This window comes from Acanthopagrus latus, chromosome 17, assembly GCF_904848185.1.
Source record: "Acanthopagrus latus isolate v.2019 chromosome 17, fAcaLat1.1, whole genome shotgun sequence".
NCBI lineage: Eukaryota > Metazoa > Chordata > Actinopteri > Spariformes > Sparidae > Acanthopagrus > Acanthopagrus latus.
This window is the reverse complement of record NC_051055.1, coordinates 23,201,794-23,219,972: the sequence shown is the minus strand read 5'-3', so window position 1 is coordinate 23,219,972 and position 18,179 is coordinate 23,201,794. Positions and strand designations below refer to the sequence as shown.

General features: G+C 44.3%; 1 protein-coding gene across 1 annotated transcript; it reads right to left on the bottom strand.

Annotated features, from left to right (window-relative positions):
• Positions 1-609: 609 nt before the first annotated feature.
• Positions 610-17,596, bottom strand: stk40 (serine/threonine kinase 40). The gene is made up of 11 exons (XM_037074087.1): positions 17,367-17,596; positions 13,779-13,905; positions 13,192-13,277; positions 12,403-12,546; positions 11,143-11,367; positions 10,380-10,432; positions 6,657-6,772; positions 5,085-5,229; positions 4,596-4,715; positions 4,392-4,476; positions 610-4,143 (listed from the first exon to the last, which is right to left on the bottom strand). Exons 2-11 carry the CDS (start codon positions 13,894-13,896, stop codon positions 3,925-3,927), a joined length of 1,311 nt encoding a protein of 436 aa, XP_036929982.1. The 5' UTR covers positions 13,897-13,905; positions 17,367-17,596; the 3' UTR covers positions 610-3,924.
• Between the last annotated feature and the right edge of the window lie 583 nt (positions 17,597-18,179).

Genomic DNA, 18,179 nt, shown 5'->3' with positions numbered 1-18,179 from the left:
AAAGTCATCACTGAGGAATAAAGAGAACCAAAAAGGTGTTCAGTGACTGCTCATGCAACATTTGCACATGCCATTATCACATATTTAGTCCAATATGTCCCTCAGGTGTACTGATGAGATTTCCATGTGTATTGTTTGGCAGGTAATACATGACTTCTAAGGGAATTAATGCCTTGTTCATGAAGGTGTGTGTGCGTGGGGGGGTTGGCAGAGCAGCCCAGAGGGTCCAGCGGTGCCGTTAGTCGACAGGAGGCTTCCTGTTTGAGCACGTCTACCTCGCTCTGGTCCAAAACCCCACTCACCGCAAAGACTGAGGTGGTGTAGACGCACAGAGCCTCAATTATTCCATGTTCTGTTCATTCTTCATACAGGTTTCACCCTCTGAGGTCTGAGACCACATCATGTAGAAGCACTGTGCTGCTGAACATTTCTGTGGATGGCATTGTCCACATCTGGTAGAGAAACAAGCAGACGCCAAACAAAGAAGAACATTCAGTGTAATGTACCAACGTTAAATCTACAGCTCCTACTGCAGGCCAGAGCTTCATTTTTTAAGAAAGTGCTCCACCTGCTGGCTGTAAAAGGGAACACAAAGACATGACAAAGTTGAACGTTTCCATATCAAAGTTTATTGCTGACATGCATGTAGAGATCTGATGAAGTAGAAAAATATGTTTTTTTTTATACAAACGTGTTTTTCATCTGTACAAGTACGCAGTTTTCTGTATCTAGATGCCCATGACCGACCAAGCAGCTTACAACACATTGTCCCATTGGGTTTAACCTACGCCACGTTTCATATCCTACACCGAGTTTCCAGTTGAAACAGTCAGCAATATATTGGTCATATACTGAAGACTTTAGACTTTATAAGCGGGGGAGGGGGATCCATTATAAAAATTCAAACTAGGGAAAATAAATAACATTTGACTTCTCGTCTAATTGAGGGGTATTTCTATTTTGGTTTGTAGTTTTCCTGTAGGACCCAAATGAGTACGTTATCTTCAAATTCTCTATCAGTTGGCACACTTTTCAAGTTTAAAATCATGCAACACTCACATGTTTTACACAGAGTTTAACCTCACACTATTTCCATGCTTTTCAGTCCACATCGCAGTCTACCAACACAACTCTGTCAAACGAACATTGAACGTGGTACAATCCACTAGCTAGAGAGTGAAACACTTTTTGATTATGGGGGGTGGGGACGAAAAAACATCTGGAATGTTGTGGAAGATGACTTAAGACACTTCCCACAGACGATCACTTAATGTCAGCAATGGCTACGGTGCTCATGAAAACACCCTGTTCTGATGGAACGATCTAGACTACTACAATACTGCTGTATACCCATGGAAATTCACATTGAGGTGGGAGAAAGCAGACAGCTCTCAAGACATTAATTTAGCCTCCGGATGTGGTGGTTGATGGCCAACGTGGCCCATAATGCACGTCAATCGGCATGTGTTGAAACGGTGTTGGTATCTCGCTGAGTGGAACTACATACATTATGACTGGCGCAGTCATGATGGTACATATTTACATACTGACCAGAGAGTGCAGCCTTGTGCGGGGATTTCTGGGGGTTAATGATGGGAGAAAAAAACAAAAACAAAAAAAAAACACTACAAAAAAAATCCCCTCCTGTAAATCAAGATAATGTGCGAGTATCATTTTCTGTAAAAAATAGAACTATGCAAAAGTCAGTCTCGTTATTAGTGTAGCTTAAGTTGACCACAGACTTTGTGGCAGAAATGGCAAGAAAATAATTCAGGAAAAAAAAGGATAACACAAAAACAGGTGCTACACTTTTGATGGATGCGGCAGAAAAGGATCAGAATGAGAATCACTGTGAGCTCACACTTCTTAAAAGCTGAGAGAGCAGAGTTTTTGGGTGTCTCCATTTAAAATAACAGTTTAGACAGGCTATGATCAATGACCGCAATGCAAGCCCCAGTGGTTTGGGGATGGGGGGGGGCACACAAGTGAATAAATAAATCAACATAAAATTACAAGAAAATTAAAAAAGATTCCAGAGCCTATGTTCATGCAATCAGTTTGAATATAAATAGGAAGAAGTCTAGAGAGCCTAAAGCAGGTACCAATACGCAAAGGCAAGTTGCAGTGTACAGATGCCTAACAGTCACTGGTTAGTAGCTTTGCCATGGTTTGATAAAAGAAGAATGCATTAATAGCCAAGAAGACCCAGAAACTAAGCTTAAAAACCTGCGAGTCTGTATTTTCATTTCTCTACGAAATATTACAGTATCGATTACCAGCCACCAGCGAGCCTCTGTGTGAAGAGCCAACATGGTGAGATAATACAAAGCATGTACAAATTGAGCTAGAGAGGGGGCTTGAGAATGGCAATAGATATGTGATATTTTCCAAACTTTAAGAAAGCATTCACGACAATCGCAATAACATTTGATCAAGCCCCGTCTTAGCAAAGCCCGCTCTGGTTTTCACAGTGTCTGCCACTGAGGCAGGCCAGATAACAGAACACAATGATTGGAGGATAGCTTACAAAGGGTCTGTGGCTGTCAGAGGTTAACAGCTCGACGGCCCTGCAGACTCTGGTTTTGCCTGGCCCGAAATAACACAAGCGTACACACTCATGGATACTGCAGACGTAGCAAAGCGTAGGTGACAGTTCACATTCACACTGAAAAAGAAATCTTGTCCCATGATCTGTCTTGATAAAGAGAAACAGGGAAGTTGGAATACCTGGAAGCCATTTGATTCTGAATGAGGCTGTGGGTACCAGTTTCCTTGGCTAAAAGTAATTTTAAGACATGATTTTTGGCAATAGAAACATGACAGTGCCTGATCTTCACTATAATGGCACTGAGAAAGCGTTACCATCAATATGCCTTGGCAGGGAGGATCCAACAGTTTTTCCCATTCAGTTCTTGGCATTGTGACTTCCAGGTACCTCACACTAGCTGCCTAGATGCTAAAAATAGATTTCCACAGGGATGAGCGAAAGCAGGAGACAATGCATTCTGCAAATATCAAAGGATGCACGTACGCATAATTTGATATTCTCCATCTTCAATCAAAAGGTAGGGATAAAATGCTACTTATTAAGGTAAATATGATAAAAAGCTTATTCAGATTTTTTGAAACCACTGAAAAGGTTTCAAAGCATCATCACTCTGACAGAAAACATTAATGCTTTATGTCACTGGTGGCATCAAGACTCCATTGTTACAATCCCTTGTCTCAGAACAGTGAGCATGGTTTACCAACAGAGAAGAGAGACAGAGAGGTAGATTGATTTGAAGTCAACAGACAGGACCAGTCTGGATCATTATCGGTACAGGAAAACAGAGAGGAAGAGGAAAGAGTGGGAGAGGGTGGAATGGAGGTATAGAGAAGTGACATCTGTGATCAGTTGACCTGACTTGAGGCAATACCATTAACCACTAGGGAAGAGAAGGGGTTGCTACATGATTCTGGTCCTGTATTGCTCAGGGGATCCAGAGTTGATGAGGAAGTGTTACAGTAGGGAGATCTTGGAGTAGGCGGAGGAGGAGGAAGGGGTTAATCGTCTCTTCAACACTCCAGGCAGAGCCTTGTGTTAGCCTCCTGTGTGACTGTGCCATCAGCTTGGTTACACAGTGAGATCTGACTGTGGGTGACCTGAGGGCAAGGAACCTTTGGTTCAGATCTTCCTCCTGGGCTTTCCGTGTTTCACTAGAGGATCCGGACATGAGCAGTTTGTTCTGGTGCCCTCCTCACACAGGCTCCACATAGCTTGCCCAAAGCCCCACCTACGAATGGGTCTGTCTGTACCCTGGTTCAGGCTGGGCCTTCTGTATGCGGGTTCAGTTTTAGGGCTTGTCCTTCTCAGTCCTCTCTGGACTCTGCAGGACCGTACACCCTGGAGAGGTCAGGCAGGCTGAGATGGGTAGTTGGGGACTACTTCCGGAGGAAACGTTGTGCCAGGATGGCGGCATCTAGCGGGCTGACAGGCTGGGCGTCGTGGCCCAGACGCCTCACAGGTGGGATGCTGCCAAACTGGCGCTTGGTGAGAAAGCTCTTGGCCTCGTGGATAGTGTTCTTCTCTTCAGCCAACAGCAGCTGCTGGCGCATGTAGTTCTCAAACTCGTACTGTGAAGACTCTTCTATCACCTTGGCCTGAGGGAAGAAAATGTATTCTGTTCAATGTGCTGCGACATCTGAGTCGATTGAAATAAACATGTTCTCTGAGTGGATCTGAGAAGTAATAAAAAAAAGTGGCTAAAACACAGGAAAAAGATGAATTTGCATCACATGTTTAAATCTAGGTAGCTCGCCATCTTAAATAGCTCTATTTTAGCTTCTCTGGATGTATCCAACTGGCTCCATATTCAGATCTGTGATGTCATGTTTTTCTAATAATTTACCTCTTGCAGATTATCTGGGTGATTGACTTGATCGTCAATATCCGGGACCACCTGCAGGGGGCCACTCATCGATGAAACGGACTGCCTGCGATCATGGTAACAACAACAATGATGATTAACAACAGCGAGTGTGCCAGTTTGAAAGGACCTGTGTGGAACCACTTATGTAATTTTTCAAACATCCAGCAGGGGGGAGGCAATTACCATGAGGCAATGATGACACCAAGAGACTCCAGCACCTCTCCTGCAGTAAGCCTCTGCTGAGGGTCCAACACCAGCAGCTTTCGGATCAGGCACACTGTGTTCTCCGACACGCGGCCGTCCCTGTGAGGAGGTGGACGAGAACAGAAGGGACAGTTTTATTTGAAAGTCTACAGAGACACTACGAAAAAGACTATACTGCCAGTTCTTCAGGTTCAAACTGAATACGGCAATGTGGTAAATTCTCAGGAAATCTTTAGTCCAGCTGAAGTATGCAAAAACATTTGGTCAAAAGATATAAACAATGATTCATATTGAGGGCGACATTTCTGTCACTATAACAATTGTAATTTTTATAGCAGAAATATGAAATAATGACAGAAATAAACAGTACAAGCTCTGTGCTTTCGATATGCTGTCACTGTTGTCAGCACTTAGATTCCATTGCCTTGAATCTCCACCGAGTGTCACATGTGCAGGATGAGTACTCACTCTGGGATGGAGTACTCAGCAGCCTTGATCTTGCGGAAGAGCTCTTGAGGTATGCTGTCATAAAAGGGGAACTGGCCGTACAGCATGGTGAAGAGGACCACGCCAAGAGCCCACATGTCACTGGGTTTACCGCGGTACGGTCGACCTGGAGACAGGATGGAGAGGAGATAAAGATCAGAGAGAGCCACAAATGTGGCATTTGAAACGGTTACAGCAAAGTGCTTCAGCGTTTGTTTAGCGTGATGACAGTTTATGTCCCAAATGACTCAGGGGTGATCAACCTTTTAACAAGTTCAATTCCTGTAGCGTCACCAGGTCTAATGATTAACGAGATGTGCAAACACAAACACGTGCAATGACTCCTGATCCATTACATTTCCTAGAAACTTCCAGGCCACTATGAAAATGGGAGAGCAGTTTTTTGTTTTTTTTTTTAAATTAACCCCCATCAGTCATGGATCTGTGATGAATAAACTTGGGCTGGTGAGGCTGGAGGATCTCGACTGTGCATGACCATAGGCAGTGTTGTCACAGCCAGGCAGGCAGGAGCAACAGCAGCAGGCAATTATGTTAAAGCTTGTGACACACACACACATGCACACACACACAAGCGGGGGATGGGAGGGGAAGGGGGTAGATGGGAGTAGTTTCCCTCAAGTGAGTCATCAGTGCGTGAGTCACTGAAGCTCTGTTTAATTGTGTGCCTGTCACGTTATGCTGATATACACACCCGGGTTATAGCTACAGTTTGAGTGGTTGGAGGTGAAACATTTCTGTTTGAAATGATCCTTCTTAATCTTGTACACTGTCCAGGACAATGTTATGGAAATCAGTGTATTAAATGGATGGAAGTGCATACTAAAGTGTCAACCTGATAAGTGTGTGGCACTCTGGTCTGCACATTTATTTTGAGAAAAGAGCATTGTGAAGCCATACAATTCAAAAAAATAGATTTCTGCTTTTGTCAGACAAAGGAAATGTTTCACACAAAGAGGAAAGTGACTTCCTCTGCAGACACATACCATGAGAAAATGCGACATCACCGTGACTACAAAAACAATGACAGAAAAAAGAAGCTATTCCGAGCTTCTGCCAGTCCGGGATTGCAACATAACCTCTTCCTTGTTGCTAAATAACCGGAAAACCCAACGCAAGACTGAAAGATTAATGTTGTGCAATGCTCTTTAAAAAGAATCCCAGGATCTTATCTGGACCCCAGTCCACAAAGATCATTCTTCTAACCAGAATTATCTGGTATGGCATTTTGGGAAGTACATTAAGAATGGTTTCATTTCCAGTTAAAGCACTTAAACCCTATTTCACATCTTACAGTGGGCCGTGCTGAATCCAGGGCAGTGAGGAAGGTTTTTACACCTCTACACGTCATCACACACTGCAAAAAGGAAAAAAAAAAAGAAGAAAAAAAAAACAAACAAAAACAGGTGCCACTTTTGGCAGGTGAACAGCATTCAGTTGTTCTCACTTTCAAAAAAGGGACATTCCCTGACTGACCATCTCAAAAATATCTTTTAGTTGTCCTTTAAAAATGAACATATCCGTTTTTCCACTCACTGCTTAATACATCAGGGCTGATGTAAGCTGGACTTCCTCTCTGGTCTTTCAGCAGGTCGTCCTCGCTCACCAGGTGCTTTCCCAGGCAGAAGTTGGTGATGGTAATTCGGTGAGTCCTGTAAGCAGTGAAAACACAATACTTCATAAGTACCTTTTAAATTTAATCAGACATGAAACATATATTCCCACTGCTTATGAATACACCTGTCCCCACCCCAAGAAATCTTGTTAACTTGATCAAACTGTGGCAAACTCTGAGACAAAACAGTGTTACTCATCCTGACAAAATGCAAGTTTAGTATGTGAAACACTGAACACTCACAGCTTCAAGTAAACACAGGCTGATGGAGACATGGAGAACTTGTGAGTGTGTCTTGTTGTTTTAATAATCTCACGGTTCGCCAAGCCTGAAGACTGCCAGATGCAGAACAGGGTGTGCACACCCTTATTAGAACAAAGTATATTTTTGTCATAAAGGACCCTGAAACTGTAGAGCACCCTACAATACAGCTGATTTTAGATAATTCTCTTTTATCCATGTTCTTATTGCACCCCTGTGTGTTCTTGTTTTTGGACCTTCCCATTTTCTATAAACTCTAATGCTCTACACAAGGTTAATTTATGACATCGCTGTTTAGCCGATGGCCATCTTCCTACATAAGGCCTGAGACATTTTGAGAACAAGACCAGTCCAGACACAGTGGCGCTTCAAAGTCTGAGACGACCCACTGCTGTTACAAGCAATGTTTGATTAATTTGGTTTCTGTGGAAACAATGCGGCACTATAGGATTTTTCTCTGAGTCATCAAGGTAAATTTAGTTTGCTTGTGGTGGAGTGAAACCCAACATTATTAAAGCCGAGGGACTACGGACTGTTCTATACCTCTGTTCTTTCAGCAGAGAAAGAGAGAATTTTAAAAAAAAGCCGCACTTTGACAAACATATGAGTCAACCTGTGGCTTGGGATAATTGTCTCGATGACTAAGCCTGCATGGTGATGGGCTGGCAACGAATATATAAAGCTCACGAAGATTTGAAAAATGTATACAAACACGCAACTTCAAGGGCTCCCACGCAATCACTCCCATGGTGAACACGCACACGTGAAAATGTACTCAAAAACACATGAGTGTGCACAAAAGCTACGGTCTGGAGCCCGGGTCCTCTCAGGATCACGCTCTTCGCCCACATCCGCTTTCTAAAAAGCCTGAGGTCAACAACAGCTTCCCCTATTCTCTCTCACTTTCACACTCTGCTCCATCTCACACACACACACACACACACACACTTACCGCGCCTGGAGCCAATTTCTGTCAAACACTCAATTTTCAACAAATGCTCCAATCCCAATCTTCCCCTCAGAACATTCACATCACGTTATTTCCAGTGACTTGTGAGATTCAACCCTTCAACAGCTTTGGTGATCCAAGTCTTTATAATCATACAGTGGCCTTGTGATCTGCACAAGGACGGACCAGACGAACAGAGGGCAGTGCTTCAAGGACCCTCAACATAAACGCTTCCTTTATGGAGGAGTCTGTCCTTTTGTCTGTGTGCATCACGACTCAGGGTTCTATTCTTGCACCGGAGATTGGGTAAATGAAATTGCATGTTTGCCTCGTGAGGCAAGGGTCCCTGAGGAGTGAAGAGAGACTGCACCGTCTCTCGCTTCCTGGTCATGTGACCCCAGCCAAGTCAGGAAACCAGAAACCTAAAACAGCCCCGTTGACTTCTCTTCCCCCCCGCAAGATTTTGCTGAAAATACCCCAGCTGACGAGAAAGGAGGTTAAGCGCAGGGCAACTTTTGCAGAGAGCAGCAAATTTCATTTCTCAGAACTGTTAGCGACTAATGATTTGGATTGTTATACCAGGAAGACCCAAGCTTTACTGAAACAAATATTTTACCCTAATTTCTAAAAAGGTTGGCATTATTGAATTATGGCTACCGCTAGTCTAATATTGTATTAAGCTTCAAAAACAGCAATTTCGAAGATGATTTAGCACAAAACAAACAAAAAACTACAGCTGGTAATTCTGTCAAAAGAAGTAATCCATCCCTGAGATAATACAGTAGTTACGCAAGTTACGAGAAACTACAGGAGCTCTCTGGAAGAAAAATGAAAAAAACAAAACAAGACTGTCCCTTTAGAAATATAAAACAAATTTAGGAAGTCAAGACAGCTTAGACACAAATTGTCAATGTCCCTGTAGATTGATTTATGACATCCTGCTTTCATAACAGCTGGCTGTGCAAGAGGAAATCACATCATTCTTGCATAAACTGCTGAGCTTGTTGATGGCAGCAATGCATGTCACAGAGTGACGACAAGTGGCCACGGAGGAGAGGAGATTTTGGGATCGGTCTGCATCTTAAATAACTATGTCCTTCCCTTACTGACTGCACATTCATACGCATCCAGGGTGGAGTGATAGAGGAAATGTGCAAGCAGGCAAAGTGTGGTGCATAATGGAGACGGGAAAAGTGAAATGAAAAAAAGGGATGTGACGAAGAGGATAAAACAGAAAGACAATGAGAGGAAAGGGCTGAGGTGTATTGGAAAAATAGAGAAAAAGCAGCATAGAGGGTGACAAATGATGACTATGTGTGTGCATGTGTATGTATGTGTGTGAATGTGTGTGACGTGCATTGCTGTGTGAGTCAGCTCTGAGCTATGGGGCCTTTGGCAGGCCTCTCCTTTGTCTCCAGCTGGGACGGAGTGTTCCGCTTGTCTGCTCCTCGCCCTGCCACCCTCCTTCCCCTGACCAAAACACTCTCCTGTTTCATCACCACCACCATCTCTACCGCTGCTGCTGCTGCTGCTGCTGCTGCTGCTGGTGGGGGCAATGGGCTCTGACGCCTGAGATGCAGAGTGTATGTGGTAAATAGATAAGCTGGCAGCCCAATATCTCAATGCACCTTTTCAGCCCAAAATGACTGAGCAGAGTGAGAGACAACTCCGGGGATTACACTCACTTGTGCGTGATGCAAGGGCACTCGATGTTTAGATGTGAAGGTGTGTTTAAGCAAGTGTAGGAACAAAGAGTGTGTGTGTGTGTGTGTGTGTGTGTGTGTGTGTGTGTGTGTGTGTGTGTGTGTGTGAGAGAGTGTGTTAGTCATGTCTTTTCAAATGGCTCTGTGGGATGATCATCAGAGTCTCCAAGAATTTGCGTGCAGACCTCTGCAACCTTCCATAGGTTCTATGCAAAATCTGGCAGAATCATCTTAACTTAAAAAAGCAGGTAGTAGCTAAAATACGCACAGTGAGAGGATGGCTTTGCACCCCCTGAATACACACACCATCTCCCTAATACACTCTGCATGTATTGGTAGATGACTATACATATGAGTATTTTTCCATTCTGCAGGACCCATCTGAACTGCAGCACTCTGCAACCCATGGTGCACTCACCAAGGTCCTGGGTGCAGCCCACCCCAAACTCTCTCCGACAGAGAACAAAGCAGTAGCATATTCTCTACTCCCTGCTTTGCACCGGCTTTAGGTCCCTACGACTGATCTCACTCCTAGTCTGAGAATGTGACCCCGGCTTGGGTTTACAGCCAAATGCACACTAGATACAGGCTGCCGGGGCCTCTCTCACACACGTGAGCTCAGACGGAATGACTTACTGGCAGGCTAAAATGACTGACCCGGTAGAATGAGAGAGGGTTATTGGCCAGCCATCTGAGTGATGAGGTTGTATGAGTGAATACATTTCTCTTACCGTTTGTTCAGCACCATGTTTCCCAGTTTGAGGTCTCTGTGCACAATGTTTTTCTGCACACGGGAAAGAAAGAGGAGAAGGGAAAAGAAATGTTTGGTCAAATCAAGATTAGGGAATCACTGGTATCAAAACAATCAGTTTGTTTTTGAGAGTAGCATGCACGCATGGGAGATGAGTAATCAGAGGAGAATGTGGAACTTGCTAACAATAACAAAGAAACTGCTCCTACAGTGGACAAAAACAATGTAGTATCCAAGATTTCTCCATTGATGAAAATAGAAAAAGGCGCACCCATATTTTCTGTCATGCACACTGTTGGGCAGTACGGCTGTAAGTAACGGTGATGATTAATTGAGAAAATAAACAGATTAATCTTTGGGAGTGTATGTGTCACAATTCAGGCAGCCTGTTGATCATGCTCAGTCGCTTTCTTCTTTTAACCATACTTGTCTAATCTACCAATTTCCCCTCTGGGATCAGAAGTCTATAAAATGTCATAACATGGACAAAAATGTCTTCAGTGTTTCCCAAAGCCAAAGATAATGTCCTTAAATAACTTGTTTCATCCCCAACAACCCAAAGATATTCAGTTTACAGTCGTTGGGGGGCAATCAAACATGAAATTCTTCACTTTTAAAAAGCAAGATTCATAAAAGCAAAAAAATTACTTGATTGCCAAGAATAGTTGCCATTTTATTCAATAGCTTTCAATTAATCGATTTGTCGTTGCATCTTTATTGAGCAATATAAAAATCGGCATCACCTTATGAAGGGCCTCCACCACACGCACCACATCGTAGAAGATGACGATGGCCTCGCGCTCGCTCAGTCGTTTCTCCTTTATGACGTAATGCTGGAGGTTTATTAGATCTGCCGTCTTGTCGCTGAAGTCATGAGCACACAGGCAGTCGAGCACGAGGCAAATCCGCTTCTTCATCTTTCGCACTTTGTTGGCCTCTGTGTCCTCCACTATTTCGTAAGCTCGATCCTGGGGAGCAACAACAAAGACTAAGTATGAGCAGCCATCTTCAGTAAGGTGCTTACTTTGAAAGTGGACAGAGCTGTTGATGTATGGTGGAGACAGTTTCCAAAAGCAGCCACTCAATATAAGTCAAGGCATCCATGGATGCATCAAACTGAATGGATTCTTGTGCCATACTGGCTGATCAAGCGGATTCATTCAGTTTAGAAAGACATTCAAGCAGGGCAGAGGCCATCAATCACCAACCGGCATGCAGCCGATGCGAATAAGATACATCTACCCCTCCACAGCGGGTGGTGGAGGACGAATAACAAAAGGTCATTCCTCTTCTTCCAACTCCAGTCTTAGCAGAGTCCCCACCTCTAATCGATTTCTGTATCAGGTTGTCAGTTTTTTTTTTTAGATGCAGTCAGCACCTCTGAAAGCATACATTATTAACTGGTTTTCTCACAGTGGCGATGCACAATAATAATCCAATCAATATTGCAGGCCTAAATGAATCAGAGTGCACAGCTCAATGCTGCTATTCTGAGAACACCGGCAGAGTGGAACAGACAGGATGTGAGAGAGAGACAAAGGATGAAAACAGCGAGAGAGGGAGAGAAGGCAGATGGAACGATAACAAAGTTAAAGGAGGAGGCAGACGGGAAGACAGGTGAGGGAGGGGTTCACTGTGAATGGATGGGGCTGTGAATCGAGAATGACTGCAAATAAATATGGCTTATAATGGTGCTCCCACTTCTCTATCGAAACAACCGTGATAAGGATAATGCAAGCAGCTGGCTGGACTAATGGCAAGCTTACCTCTGGTATTACCGAGCTTATAAGAGCATGCTGTACTTGCATCGTGAACTGAGCGGTAAGTGACAAAAAACTTCTCAGTGGTTATGTTGGCGTGTTTATCATGTTCAACTATACAGAACACTCGCCCACACGGTGCTGAGTAATACACCACAAACTATAAGAAACTCTTCTTTTTCGCCCATGATATGAATTATCATCTGCCAACAGAAATGCCAAAGTGTGCCGGTCTCCGTCTACCTGGAATAGGCCATGGTGGTGGACGACCCCATCCTGGTTGTGCAGCAGAGAAAGGAGGGAGTACTCTGTGTGCAGCAGCATCTTCCCCTGCCTCTCCTCCTGAGTCTCTCCTGCAGAGTCCGACCGCTCCTCCAGCGTCAGGATCTGCCGTAACCACACAACACACACACACGACCAGAGCAAACATTAGAGGTCACAAGACAGGAGCTTGTACAGGATCAGACAGCGGAAAGAGAGCTTTAACTGTTTAGTATGAAGCTAATCTTCAGCCCTGACACCAAAGCTTTTAAATGACTCAAGACATCTACATCTGCTAAGCATTTAAACAACAAGGAGATGGTATAACATCACTGCAGTTTAAAACAGTGGCTCATATACTAATGTGAAGTAAGCAAGCTGTGCAGCAGACACCAAGGCGCTGAAGTCATGGGTATGAGGGGAGGGTCCCGCACTGATTCACTACATGGTCGTGGGGGTTAAAAGTTGACATTCCAGGTGGGGCGCTAACCTTCTTCCCTTTTTCTATGGCCCCCTCCCTCCCTTGTGTAACAGACACTGGATAGCCCCAATAAACAGATTGCCCGGCAGAGGTTTTGTTGTTTGTGCCAGACTGAAACAGGCAGCCATAAAATGAACACCAACAAAGGAAGGTCGAAGGTTCAGATGTCTACCAGGACATCATAGCTTTGTATTGAATGACAAGACCATTTTCAATTGTTTTGTGCGCTCAACTCATTCGGTTTGTGTGACAGGCAAACACAGAAAACATGCCAACCCCGACAGACTTACTTTGAGCTGATAGAAGTCATCTGTGCCGTCCTTTCTGGCCAGACACTGAACTATGCTGGGCACTGGTGAGTTGCCCAGGCGAGGCCCTGCAAGGATAAGAAAAGGAACAGCTGCATGACCAAAAGGCAGGCTGCATGCCGGAGTGTGTGCTCTCGCTGCAACTCATTAAAGGCTGCATGTGCACGTACCCATTAACACCCCAAGTGTAATGTTTTCCTTGGCACTCTGCATTGCAAATAGTTGAGGAGTTGTGGAGTAGAAAATATCCAAGTTTGAGAGTATGGGAGAGAAATATTCTCCAGAGGGAATAAATAACCTGGCTCCAACACAGTCTCGGACCTTTCTGGCCGATGTCATGGGGATCAGCAAAATTCTTCACATTCTTGTCTCAGGCGTGAGTGCACAGAGAGGATACCCCACAACTCTCTTGTGCAGTCACACACAAATGCACATACATTTCCGCATTTCCTGCACATGCACACAGGTTACACATGCTAACGAAAAATCACACACCATATACAACCTCAAACTTTCAACTATCATTTTTATACTTTTGGGGCTTGTGTAAACAGTAGTAGCTTCCTCACCAAGGATGAAGGGCCCAGCTCTCTTGGCGTTGTTGCCGGATATCCCAGGACATTGCAGCTTGCTGGCCCTGCCTGATGTCTCTCCAGCCCCCTTCTCCGACGAGCGCCGCTTGGACATGCTGGAGCTCTGCAGGGGAATATATCTGATTAGTAAACGGGATAAAGATAGTCAAGTTAGAGGATAGGCGCAAACATGTGACTGCAAGGACACAAACTGCTTAAGGAAAAATAACATCAGTAATCTGGGATGCAACAATGTTTTATAAATAATTAGTCAGCTTAAAAATAAAGATTTTACCCAGAGCTTTACCAATGGTCCTGCAGGCTGGTTGAGAGTGCTCTGATTAGTGAACAGTAGTGAAAGGAGGTAAACTTCAGGGCAGCTCCACCCAGCCTATTTTAAATATCCCTCCCACACGTTTACCAACACCTCAGTGTGAATGTGAGGCCATTACGGCTCCATTCAGAGTGATGGCTGCTGGTGTTGAGGGTGACACCTCAGATTCAATCTCCCCAACAGGCAATGCAAATGTGCCACAATCTGCAATTTAAAATCAAAAGTTCTTTCATGCAAATAAGATGAATTGCACAACACAATTTTTTTAAGAACCATCTTTTATTTATGTCTAAGCACAGAACCACATATCCATCTTTAGCTTTTCCTGCTGCAGTGGACATGGGTTTAGAAAATCCTTCAGCTCTTAATCTGCGTGTTTTATCTCAAAATCTGTACAGCCGGCTTATCTGTGCAGACCTTCCTCTGCAAGGACATGCGTGTTCGAACAAGGCTGAAAACGACAAAAAAATAAAAGATACCAAGCACTTACACTACGATAAGGAGCTCTATTCACATGGCAGAAAAACCAGTGACACAATATGACACATCATCATTACACAAACTGCTTTAACTGCCGCAGCAGATCTCCCTCCCAGAATTCAGAGGTATGCTTTGTTTACTGATACTGAGTTCCAATGTGATGAAACCCCATCTGTTTCCTGTAACAGGGAAGTAGTGCCTTGAACCGAGAGGAATGACTCACCCTGCTGTCGTCCTGAGTTTCCATTGGACAAAAATGCTTAAATGTCTAGGTGATGACACCAATAAGAGCATGAAATGTGCCCCCAAGCCTCTGACATATGCACCATATCAACTGAATAAATTAAAAAAAAACAAAAAAAACATACAAGTCCATGAGAAAGGCAACACAAAGTGACATATCTGAAGTAAAGCGATCGCTGCCTGACAGCAGTGGCATGCATATTTTAGTCAACTACTTGAGAGGTGATTCAGACTAGTAAAATTCAAAGCACCTCATAAACTGCACATTAGGCACTGAGCAGAGAGTTGAAGAATGGTAAAAGCAAAACACAACTTTAAAATATGTAACCAGTCCTGCAAGTGGAACAAACTACAGAAAATGTACATTTTTACTGAATCAGGCCATCTTCCTGTTTCAAAACTAATCGTGCGCCACTCGCCAGTTGGCGTTTTTGGGCAGAGAGAGGAGGCAGGCCAGTTGGCAGTCAGTATGGGCTGATATGAATTCTCACTTCCATGAGGCTTTTTGTGATCCCAGACAGCAGACAGTGTCATCATCATGTCTCTCGCCCATCTGTCTCCATCTCCACTAGTCATCACCCACTGAGTCTGATGAGCTGAGGTTTTCTGACAGCATTTATGGCGCAAGTCAGAGTGACACCAAGTCACGCTGCCAATAGTAAGAGAACATCTTACTCTAGAGCACGCGAGGCAAAGCGATGGATAATCCAGTAGCCAGAGCGGTTGGCAGAATCAATAAAACTACACACTGCTTCCAGTGCTGCCAGATAAATACATTTTCAAATTGTTGGGTGAGTGCTAGATTAGATAAAATAAGCAGAATGTGTCAAAGCTAACAGGCATTTAATTTGAGGCCAATTCAGACATTTTAAACAAGGTTATCTGCATGCATTTCCATTCTCTGCAGCTGCATGATCAGAGTTAAAACACACAAAAAAAACAAAACAACAACATACCAATCCATGCACCTTGGACTCATAACACTGAACTGACTCATGGACACAAACTGCTCCACAACACACAGCAAACGGACCCACGGCTATTCATCTACCTACTAAACACCAGCTGTAGTGCTGTGGAGCCAACCCCTGACACATCTAAAAAAGCAAAGGTCAACGCAACCAACTAATGCACTGACCTAAATGACATCAGCGCGATGACAGCACACAGCTATCCTTTTCTGACACTGCTGAGCCTCTCTGCACAGCCAGTGATCTGGCAAGCAACGACTGCCTCTGCCTCTGACTGTACCAGAGGGAGGACGAGAACAGATACAGCCTCTGAATCATATCACACAAAAGGAGGAGAGACACGCTGCCGGTGCCCACGAGAAATGTGGGCTCCTTAAATAGTATCAGAACAAAACAACCACGTAGGTGTCTCAAGATTCACCCACCCAGACTCCATGCTACTTGTCTGGCTCTGCAGGAACAGCTTGACTGCTAAATCAAGGTAGTGTCATGATGGACAGAGAAAGCATGAGGGGGGAACTTGGGCAGGTAGTAAACATGCAAGTGGACGAAGCCAGCTACAGATAGCAAAGATCAAAAACGATGATGCTACATATGAATCAAACACAAAGGGATAAAAGCAACCCGAAGGTCACACAGGCTTCAATGAAATGTCAATCATGTCAGCGCACACACACACACCTACAACTATCTCACTGCAGTTGGCTATATTATTGCAACAACAAGTCTTCTGTACACAACCGTCAACGTTTAAATCCACGCACGATAATAAATACACATGCAGTCAGTGTCACGCGTTGTTTGGTGCCATTTTGTGACCACAAGGTCTTGGACACAGTCGAGTCCTGGCAGCGGACAGTGTAAACGAGACGGGTCGCGGAGTGCAACGCTGACGTTACTGCCTTACAACTTGTGCAACAAAAAAAAAAAAAAGAAAAACACTCCACAGACAGCTCATGACTCGTGTAGCCGGGTACTAATATGTTTAAACCCACAACAATGACTACCTGACCACCCGGAGACGCTTTTAAAAACACACGCTGAAGCCGCATTTTGAAACACGGCGTGCGTTCGTGTGGACAACGTTTCACTGAGGTGGCCGTTTAAATAAACAGAAACGTGACGCTATCATTTTTTTTTTACAATGTATGGGCAGCATAGAACAAAGCTCAAGTGCATATATAAAACTTAGCAGGACTAAAAAAAACAAGCTGATTGAATACCTCGGTAAAAAAAAAAAAAAAAAAGACGCAGCCACAGCTACAGGCACACCGGCCACACAAAGGGGCACACACACACACACACAACACAACAAGAGGAGTTGGGCTGTCGGTGCAAAACTACACCGAGCAGCCGTTAGCTTGGTTAGCTCCTTTAGCATGTACTCTTATATAAGCCAGAGAGTTTTCAGCGTGATTGCTGGCGAGCGACGTCGGCGCACACCAAAGCCGGAGGCTACAGAGCAGCCGGGAGGCCATTTAAACAAAGTAGGTAACATTACAGCTGGCTAGCGCTGCCGGGGAGCTAGATAGCCGTGTTAGTCGCTGCCTCGCTTACCTCGAGCCAAAACCGCCGAGTAAAGTCTGCGCCGTCTGCTTACAACGTCGACATTTCTTGGGCAAACGCGGTGGTGGATGCGCTGAGCTTCTCGCTTGAGCAGGAGAGACCACAGAGGGTTGGTTTCGGGTTGTTTAGCCTCTGTTACCGAAATGAGCAATTAAGGAAAAGCCTCCGCTCTCCGCTGATCGCATCTTTCCACAGCGACAGCGCCACCTGACAACGGAAATGACGCACAGACTTATTTGATTGACAGCCGCGGCGGACCAATGGCAGCAGCCGCTTGTGTGTGTGTGTGTGTGTGTGTGTGTGTGTGTGTGTGTGTGTGTGTGTGTGTTTTCCTTGTAAATGGTTGCGCACCGTGGTATGATGACGACGTTTTTTGCATAATAAAAGTTGCAAAATGAAACACATTACGTCATAGTTGTCTGTGTGGGAAAAGTTTGATAGCGTCAAATTAATCTGATAGAGAAACTGAATTCATGCAGAAATAAAACTGACCTGAACAAAGATGGGCTGGACCACTGCTCAAAACTTACAAAACTTGTCTGTATGCACATCAAAGTAGAGTTTTGCTTGATCTGTTGGTTTATTAGCCCATCAGTGCTGCACAAAGTGTAGACTAAAACTGTTTCTTTTCAGTAGTAGAAATGGGGATATACTGGGCCCTACTCAACTTGTCAAAAGGTGAATTATTGTCTTCTGTAGTTATAAAAGATGCTTTCAAGGGTCTGATAAATGAACCTGGATGATGTCATAGTGATGGTGGCTCAGAGGAAAACAATTTGGTTTTTCATGCTTCAATAAACCGAT